Source organism: Neoarius graeffei, chromosome 12 (assembly GCF_027579695.1).
Source record: "Neoarius graeffei isolate fNeoGra1 chromosome 12, fNeoGra1.pri, whole genome shotgun sequence".
Classification (NCBI taxonomy): Eukaryota; Metazoa; Chordata; class Actinopteri; order Siluriformes; family Ariidae; genus Neoarius; species Neoarius graeffei.
The window spans coordinates 27,849,962-27,860,144 of NC_083580.1; the positions used below are offsets into that span (position 1 = coordinate 27,849,962).

The 10,183-nt window shown below is 39.9% G+C and overlaps 1 protein-coding gene across 17 annotated transcripts in view; it reads left to right on the top strand.

Annotated features, from left to right (window-relative positions):
* LOC132895315 (formin-binding protein 1) overlaps positions 1–6,537 on the top strand; it is a 259,445-nt gene extending 252,908 nt beyond the window's left edge. For all 17 annotated transcript variants that reach the window (XM_060935743.1, XM_060935739.1, XM_060935744.1 and 14 more), the window contains 2 exons: positions 346–504; positions 5,247–6,537. In XM_060935743.1, the coding sequence (XP_060791726.1) occupies positions 346–504; positions 5,247–5,254 (167 nt within the window). In that variant the 3' untranslated portion in view covers positions 5,255–6,537. The remainder of the gene's footprint in view (positions 1–345; positions 505–5,246) is intronic.
* Positions 6,538–10,183: the final 3,646 nt, after the last annotated feature.

Sequence of the window (10,183 nt, forward strand, 5' to 3'; positions counted from 1 at the left end):
TCACTCGGCTTCACCTCACTGAGCTTGGAGATGCTACTCTGTTTCATTTGTCAATGTTGGCATCTCTGTAAATTGTATTTTTTTGGAACTAAAACACACAAACTAGTTATACTAATGTTAATATTTTCCTACTTCCTTGATTTCTTATTCTATCTTACCTGTCTCTTTACCTTTTTCTGTCCCTCTGTTGCATTCTTTGTCTTTCACTCTCTCCTTTTCCCCTCTGTTTCTTTCTTTCTCTACCTTTCTCACTGCCTCATTCTCTTCTCTCTATATATTTGTTTATGTCTGTTTTTTCCATTTCCCCTCTTTCTCTCTATATGTCTGTCTTTCTCCTCTCTTTAGGAAATAATGAGGGCACACTGGCGCTAGCAGAAGGAGAGGTGCTGTTTGTGATTGAGGAGGATAAAGGAGATGGTTGGACACGTGTCCGGAGGAACGAGGAAGAAGAGGGCTACGTTCCCACATCCTACATCGAGGTCTTTCTTGATTCCAATGCCAAAGGTACCAACACTTCAATAGTCTTGTTGGTTTGGGAATAGCTATGAGGTCATAATTTACAATATTATATAATCAGGGCTAAAATAAAAGGAAGCAAAGTGGGGAAATAAGACAGGAAATAAGGCTTAAAGGCTTGATTGAAAAGGAGAATCAAGAAGAAATGTGAAGTTCATGTGAAATGTATGAGTAATGACAATGGACTAGAATTGTCCATTCTATTTACGGCAAGTGAAGTTTTACAAGATGGATTATTTTTAAAATATTTACACACAAAAAAAAGATGTTTAAAATAGTAATCAGCATGTCCTGGATGGCAAGTTATGACATCATATGCTGCTGTATCTCATCAGATTCAACAGATAAAAATAAAGGTTAGCTCTTTCCCAGTGATAGAAGAAGAAAAAGCCTTTTTTTGTCACATGTGCATGAGCACAGTGAAATTCCTCCTCTGCATTTAACCCATCTGAAGCAGTGAACACACGCATGCACACACAAGTGAGCAATGAGCACACACATACCCACAGCAGTGGGCAGCTATGCTACAGTGCCCAGGGAGCAGTTGGGGGTTAGGTGCCTTGCTCAAGGGCACTTCAGCCATGATACAGAGGGAGGGGAAAGTGCTGCTCATTCACTCAACTCCCCTCACAATTTTCCTGCCGATCCTAGAAATTGAACGGGTGATCCTTTGGGCCCAAGGCTGCTTTGCTAACCTTCAGGCCATGGCTGCCCCCAGACTGACTGCTTGGTTTAGATATATAATGTGAGATGTATTAAATGTCTCCATTATTAAATATTTACTCATGCTGGAAATGTATCAGATGGTGAATAAGTCAGTTCCACATTGATCTGTAATCTGCCTTCCAGAAAACCATTTTACCATCTATATGAGATTTGTGCTTGAAATGGCTTATGTATACATGTACAGGATAGTATGTGTGCTACTTCCTATCAGTCACATTTCAGTTACTGCGACCCAAAATGTTTTAACTTGCAGGGGTTAAAGCCCAAATTTTGGAACAGAAGTGAAGTGTAAATACAATAATGGCATAAAAAATGCTGTAGATCTACAACTGGCCCATTGTGTGTTTCTTTACAGGCCTTTATATGTGGGATTAGGGCTTGTGAACAGGGCATACAGTGCCTTGCAAAAGTATTCATACCCCTTGAACTTTTTCACATTTTTCCACCTTACAACCACAAACTTAAAAGTTTTTTATTGAGATTTTATGCGATAGACCAACACAGAGTAGCACATAATTGTGAAGTGAAACGAAAATTATAAATGGTCTTCAAAATTTTAAACAAATAAAAATCTGAAAAATGTGGTGTGCATTAGTATTCAGCCCCCTGTCCTCTGATACCTCTAAATACAATCCAGTGCAATCAATTGCCTTCAGAAGTCATCTAATTAGTTAATAGAGTCCTACTGTGTGTAATTTACTCTCAGCATAAATACACTTGTTCTGTGAAGGCCTCAGTGGTTTGTTAGAGAACACTGAAGAACAAACAGCATCATGAAGACCAAAGAACTCACCAGACAGGTCAGGATAAAAGTTCTGGAGAAGTTTAAAGCAGGGTTAGGTTATAAAAAAATATCCCAAGCTCTGAACATCTCAAAAAGCACTGTTCAATCCATCATTCAAAAATGGAAAAAGTATGGCACAAATGCAAACCTACCAAGACATGGCTGTCCACGTAAACTGACAGAGCGAGCAAGGAGAGCACTGGTCAGAGAAGCAGCCAAGAGGCCCATGATCACTCTGGAGGAGCTGCAGAAATCCACAGCTCAGGTGGGAGAACCTGTGCACAAGACAACTATAAGTCGTACACTCCACAAATCTGGCCTTTTTGGAACAGTGGCAAGAAGAAAGCCATTGTTGAAAGACAGGCATATGAAGTCCCGTTTGCAGTTTGCCAGAAGCCATGTAGGGGACACAGCAAACATGTGGAAGAAGGTGCTTTGGTCAGATGAGACCAAAGTTGAACTTTTTGGCCTAAATGCAAAGCGCTATGTGTGGCGGAAAACTAACACTGCTCATCACCCTGCACACACCATCCCCACTGTGAAACATGGTGGTGGCAGCATCATGCTATGGGGATGCTTTTCTTTAGCAGGGACAGGGCAGCTGGTCAGAGTTGATGGGAAGATCGATGGAGCTAAATACAGGGCAATCCTGGAAGAAAACCTGTTGGAGGCTGCAAAAGACTTGAGACTGGGAAGGAGATTCACCTTCCAGCAAGACAATGACCCTAAACATACAGCCAGAGCTACAATGGAATGGTTTAGATCAAAGAATATTCATGTGTTAGAATGGCCCAGTCAAAGTCCAGACCTAAATCCCATTGAGCATCTGTGGCAAGACTTGAAAATTGCTGTTCACAGACGCTCTCCATCCAATCTGGCTGAGCTTGAGCTATTTTGCAAAGAAGAATGGGCAAACATTTCAGTGTCTAGATGTGCAAAGCTGGTAGAGACATACCACAAAAGACTTGCAGCTGTAATTGCAGCAAAAGGTGGCTCTACAAAGTATTGACGCAGGGGGGCTGAATACTGATGCACATCACATTTTTCAGATTTTTATTTGTTTAAAATTTTGAAGACCATTTATCATTTTCGTTTCACTTCACAATTACCGCATGTGCTACTCTGTGTTGGTCTATCACATAAAATCTCAATAAAAAACTTTTAAGTTCGTGGTTGTAAGGTGGAAAAATGTGAAAAAGTTCAAGGGGTATGAATACTTTTGCAAGGCACTGTATAACCCATTCCAAAGGGTGAGACTCTGTGTGTGTGTGTGTGTGTGTGTGTGTGTGTGTGTGTGTGTGTGTGTGTGTGTGTGGACTGAAGGTATTTTAATGCCCATGATATACTGGCAATAATTTGATGTACAACTGAATGTGAGAAACGTGAATAACTTCTTAGTGGCTATCAAAGGTGTCTCGAGAATCTTGTGCAGAAACGTAACAAAATTAATTTTAAAAAAATAAATATAATTTGTAAGCTTTAATTCTAATTTTTTCTTAAGTAGTATTTGTATTTGAACAACATTTAGGATGATATTATAATGATATTATATTGCTGTTTACAAGAATGTTTAGCTGAGTTTTATATTCATAAAATGCTGGACCAAATAACCATTGCTGGACAGTGCCTTTGGGGGGTGGGGGCGACGACACCAAGTAGCCTTTTTAGTACAGGCATCTTGCTTCACAGTTTACAGTTAACTGAAAGATATTGAAGCATAAACTTAACAAAGTATCACAGGAATAAATCAGTTCTGCATGGTATGATGAACTGAGACTTTTTAACAAGTTTGGAACTGTGAACATCTATTACTCAGTGATGATGCTGTAACTGCAGAAGCCCAAATTTAAAAGCCACACAGATTAAAATACAATACACTTGCCATATAACTGCCTTATATGTGTCTAAACTCACTAGAGACTGCGTGTGAAACATAGCAGAAACGTCTTGTGTGTGAGAGAGAGAGAGAGAGAGAGAGAAAGAAAGAAAAAGAAAGAGTGTAAATGATCTCAAAATATATCAAATGTGTAGTGGTGTAGTTTGTAAAGTGCGTCTAGACTTATTATAATCATATGATTTCAGAAATACCTTCAAAAACCTGCCTGGTATTATTGCTATGCAATGATTCAGGCTTCTGTTTACATGTTTCCAGGCTGGAAGTCAGCTCCAGCCAAAACACAGCTGCTCATCTCAACTCTTTTTCCTTAAAAGACAACTTATGAGGCTGAGTTAGTTTCAGCATAGAGGATGGGATGGGGTCAGTGTGAAGGAAGGGGAGCTTTGTCTGTTTTTTCTTGCAATTGGCCACACAAGCAGCAGAAGGCACAAAAAGTACCAATTGCTTGTTCATTTAAATTTTCCTTTTAAGAATACTATAAAAGGGCAGGGTGGCATTGTGGCCTCGAAGCTCTCAGGGTCCTGGTTTGTTCCTTCGTTCAGGTTACTGTCTGCATAGTGTTTTGCATGTTTTCAATGTTTGTGTGAGTTTCCCAAGTTTTACTCCCACTGCCAGTAGGCAGACACTAAATTGCCCAGATGAATGAATGTGTGTGTGCATGGTGCCCTGCAAATGACAGGTCTCTCATCTCATCTCATCTCATCTCATCTCATCTCATCTCTAGCCGCTTTATCCTGTTCTACAGGGTCGCAGGCAAGCTGGAGCCTATCCCAGCTGACTATGGGCAAAAGGCGGGGTACACCCTGGACACCAGGTCATCACAGGGTTGACACATAGACACAGACAACCATTCACACTCACATTCACACCTACGGTCAATTTAGACCTGCATGTCTTGCGACTGTGGGGGAAACCGGAGCACCCGGAGAACGCGGACACGGGGAGAACATGCAAACTCTGCACAGAAAGGCCCTCGCTGGCCATGGGGCTCGAACGCGGACCTTCTTGCTGTGAGGCGACTACACCACCGTGCCGCCCCCAGGTTTCTCATCCGGAGTGAATTGTCTCACCTTCTCCCAGTGTTACTGGGACAGGCTCCAGATCCACAATGCCCCAGACAATGAGTGACAATGAGTTAATTGACTAAGACGAAGCATTTACTGAAGATTAATGGATGAATGAGTTCTATAAATGCTTTATGTAATAGTCTTCAACATTACAGATCAAAGCAAGTCAAAAGATGACAGGCCTAGTAACTAGACGCAGTGTGTATTTTATTCTGATGGTTGTGTTCTTTCTAACAATGTCTGTTTTTAACTGCAGATTCCTAACCGAGAGAAGAGGGCACCTGGCACAAGTGACTGCATATACAGGAAAACATCACTCTTTACCAAAATGGAGAGTGTGAAACGACGATGATGATGATGATGATGGACAAATTAAGTTGGAAGAAAGAGATGTACAAGGGGCTGAGGTGCCTCTACTGCAGACAGTAACCGAACCATGCCCATGCAACCAATCAGTGATAAAAAAAATAATCTGACCCTGAATGAGGCTACATGTAAAAATATTGCTTCTTCGCTATGCAGCTTCCTTGCACCCATAATTGTAATTCAGTTCAACATGACCTTGGGTTTATTTACATCTACTGAGAAGGAGCTAGATCGCTTATACTACACATGGGCACAGATAAAACATTAGCTCTGATAACAGTAGTCTTGTTCAGTCGATCTGTATGACACTTAACCATTTTTTCCACACCTTTTTCAGTGTTGTTCAATATGTGACTGGTTTCCCTTCAAACGTTTTCCTTTTAACAAGAGGGTGTATGTCTATCTGTAAGATTGGATAAATAGGCCAATGCTATATATTTTGTATGTATTTTGAGCCTTTGTGACTTTATAATCAGGCCCTTTAGGGAAATCTCATACTGGCTCATTTGCACCAATGTGTTGCACCAACAAACTTCTTTTGTATTTCTTTTTTTTTATAATAAGCACTGTATTGTGTTGCTTCATTAGCCAGTGTGTAGGTATTAGGGGTTGCATAGACTAGTCAACTAATACATTCACAAGTCGCCGCAGTGCAGATATTAACTAGTCAGGGCAGTAGAATTCAAACAAACAAACAAACAAACAAAAAACGTAAGGCAGACAGTAAAGAAATCAGGCTAAGTGTATTTTGTTAGTCTGAAAAAATTTAAGACAAGACAAAGCCGATTCTTAAAGTGTATGTAATGCCTTTTTGCAGTGGTTTAAAATGAATATATATCATTAGTAACAACTAAAATGAATTAATAAAATGGGGAAAAATAATATAAATCATTTGTTATTTTATTATCAAGCACAAAACTTTCGATAAATCGCAGCTTCTGGATCCCGGAAAAAGGCAGCCTTGCCTCAGGCCTAATCTCACGCGACATCACACATGGAACCCCGGTTATCTGGGTAATTTCCATTCATCTGACTCTGTGCTTGTTTACTCACCGAGATTGGATATTGTTTTAGGAATCTTACAAAAATAATGTTGGGTAAGTGCCGCATTGTGTTTGGATGTTCAAATTTCGATACAACAGGACATTTGGTTCAGCTTAGAATAAAAATCCACAAACCAATCTGTGTTTCCAATTCTCTCTGGCTGGTGGTGCACTATTGGCGGTGAGTGGGACTGTCGTGAACCAAGTGAACTCGCAGTTTCTCATCTTGAGGGCTCAAAAAGATAACCATTCACCCTGGAATATCCTTGGTAATCTTCTGCCCCTTCATCCGACATATAGGAATCCCAGTCACTATCAGAATTCTCTCCAAAACGTGATTCCATATCGAGACTGGTCTAAAACTGGTCTAACCACTGCTGCACACAGGAACAAAACTGATACCTGCCTCCTTGTTACATGTGTGATGTCATGGACCCCTTCAGGATTTTCCGGATGGGTCTCGGCAGATTCCGTGAAAATCGGCTAATCTTACTGATTTTTCATCAATTTATGGGCTTTTGGATTAGCTATGGTTCAAAAACACATGGTCAATCAACATAATGATTGTTGCTTTGTACAAGGACAAAAGTGGGGTTTAGAGGTGTTACATACACTTTAAAGGAACAGTCCACCGTACTTCCATAATGAAATATGCTCTTATCTGAATTGAGACGAGCTGCTCTGTATCTCTCCGAGCTTTGCGCGACCTCCCAGTCAGTCAGACGCGCTGTCACTCCTGTTAGCAATGTAGCTAGGCTCAGTATGGCCAATGGTATTTTTTGGGGCTGTAGTTAGATGCGACCAAACTCTTCCACGTTTTTCCTGTTTACATAGGTTTATATGACCAGTGACATGAAATAAGTTCAGTTACACAAATTGAAACGTAGCAATTTTCTATGCTATGGAAAGTCCGCACTATAATGACAGGCGTACTAACACCTTCTGCGCGCTTCGGCAGCGCATTGATATCTGAGCTCAGATATCAATGCGCTGCCGAAGCGCGCAGAAGGTGTTAGTACGCCTGTCATTATAGTGCGGACTTTCCATAGCATAGAAAATCGCTACGTTTCAATTTGTGTAACTGAACTTGTTTCATGTCACTGGTCATATAAACCTATGTAAACAGGAAAAACGTGGAAGAGTTTGGTCGCATCTAACTACAGCCCCAAAAAATACCATTGGCCATACTGAGCCTAGCTACATTGCTAACAGGAGTGACAGCGCGTCTGACTGACTGGGAGGTCGCGCAAAGCTCGGAGAGGTACGGAGCAGCTCGTCTCAATTCAGATAAGAGCATATTTCATTATGGAAGTACGGTGGACTGTTCCTTTAAAGCCAGGTCAACTTTCCTGTTCTGTAAGACTGTGCTTTAATGGAATGTTATTACTTTCGTATCACTTTTATGGTTGAAAGTTAAAAGGAACTGCTTTTTTAAATCTCCCACACAGGTATTCTTGTTATCCTTTAAAGCTAAATAAAGATTAAATAAAATCATAATAGTGAATTGCATCATGAACAGCTCTATATGAAAGAATGAAATCAGTGTCATGAGTTGCGCGTTACTATCCAATCCCACTTAAGTAGTTTAAAGCCTGTCAGAGCCTGCCAACAGACAGAGGCACACTTGTTTTCGGATGCTATTGAGGCCTTAGTTAAACATGGCTGTTCAACACCCTGGTCATTATCAACCTTCCTGATACTACTGTAGATACAGTATCCTCCATCCATGGAAGGCCGGTGACTGAGCTATAAACACGGCTCTGTTGAAGGACATGAGCTTCCATGCTGCGTGCTCTGTTTCAGAAATGATCATTTACACACAAGTGTATTTTAAGAACTTACACATACTTAAATAGGGTAATTATGATAAACAGCTTTTTTTTGTACATTTATTGTACTGACTTATTAAGATGTTAACAGCATAACCTAAGAAAAGATGCAGAGATGTAATTTGTAGCCTGTGTCTGGTAGTTAATTGAAGTGCAGTCTGACAGTCTTTGCTGTTATTAATCAGTACTGATAAAATAGTCTAAAATGGTAATGTCCTGAAATTACTGCTCAACTCAGAAAAATGAATACCCTTACAACCCCTAGTAGCTATAAATGATCACTGTGAAGTCACATTGTTCCATGCATACTTTGTTAACATGTTATTTTACAATCTCCTCCTGTGGATTTATTGAGTCTGTCTACAAAGGTCAGTCATCTTAGGTTACGTGGTTGCTTAGGAATCGTTTTTGCCTTTTGATCTGAATGAATATAATTATATGGACAGACAGATAACTGATCCCAGATCTGGGCTAGACTTTGCTTTTCCACTGACACAGAGCACTTACCAGAGCCAGTGCTTAATGATTCAATTCACTGTTTAATCTTTTTCAGAACTTTCCATTTTTGTACCTGTTGTAGAGTTGAACCTTTAAATTGACATTGCAAATGTGATGCATCATTTTCTTTGTCTAATTTGCAAGTTTAACTTCTGGATTTGAGAAAATATTCAGCTTTGATACACCATACAAAGATTTTGTGATTGGAGTTTATTTTTCAGAAAGGAATAGTTCATGGCAATTTTTTGTTTCCAATGTCCCTTTTCCACCAAACATCAACAGCATGGTGTGTGATCTCTGCTTCTTTTGTTTTACACTGGTGCCATGAGGCTAATGTAGCTAACAAAAAATAGAAGCTGTTGCCCTACAGTTTCGCATAAAGAAGACATCATGATTAATTTATACACTCATCTCAGACAGATGACAAATTCTTTTTAAGGTATTTATGATGACTTGTGTAGTTTATGAGGCACTTTATGACATACTATTATATATAAGAATGGACAGAAAGAAGTAATAATAGCCATCTTGAGGCTAGAGTCATGTTCTTTTATCACAGATATCACACCATCAGACCCGGATAGGTGGCATGGCCTGGAATAAGCATGGAAGTTGGCACTGGATGTTAGAAGTGATTTAGAAGATAACCTTAAAATGTATCTAACATAACTTTATGTTTAACATGATTAATATATTTTGCATTTTATAGAGCGGCATGATGGGGCAGTGAGTAGCATTGTCACCTCTCAGCTCCAGGGTCCCTGAATCTATCCTGAGCTCGGATTATTGTCTGAGTGGTATTTCTGTGCATGATCTCCCATGACCATGCATATGCAAGTACTGTATGAAAAAAATGTACTTGTGGGAAAACTGATTATTAAGTGATCCCATCCCACTTATTGTCAATCATACCAGCATACAGTGGTGCTTGAAAGTTTGTGAACCCTTTAGAATTTTCTATATTTCTGTATAAATATGACCTAAAACATCAGATTTTCACATAAGTCCTAAAAGTAGATAAAGAGAACCCAGTTAAACAAATGAGACAAAAATATTATACTTGGTCATTTATTTATTGAGGAAAATGAGCCAATGTTACATATCTGTGAGTAGCAAAAGTATGTGAACCTTTGCTTTCAGTATCTGGTGTGACCCCCTTGGGCAGCAATAACTGCAGCTAAACGTTTCCGGTAACTGTTGATCAGTCCTGCACACCGGCTTGGAGGAATTTTAGCCCATTCCTCCGTACAGAACAGCTTCAACTCTGGGATGTTGGTGGGTTTCCTCACATGAACTGCTTGCTTCAGGTCCTTCCACAACATTTCAATTGGCTTAAAGTCAGGACTTTGACTTGGCCATTCCAAAACATTTTTATTCTTCTTTAACCATTCTTTGGTAGAACGACTTGTGTGCTTAGGGTTGTTGTCTTGCTGCATGACCCACCTTCTTTTGAGATT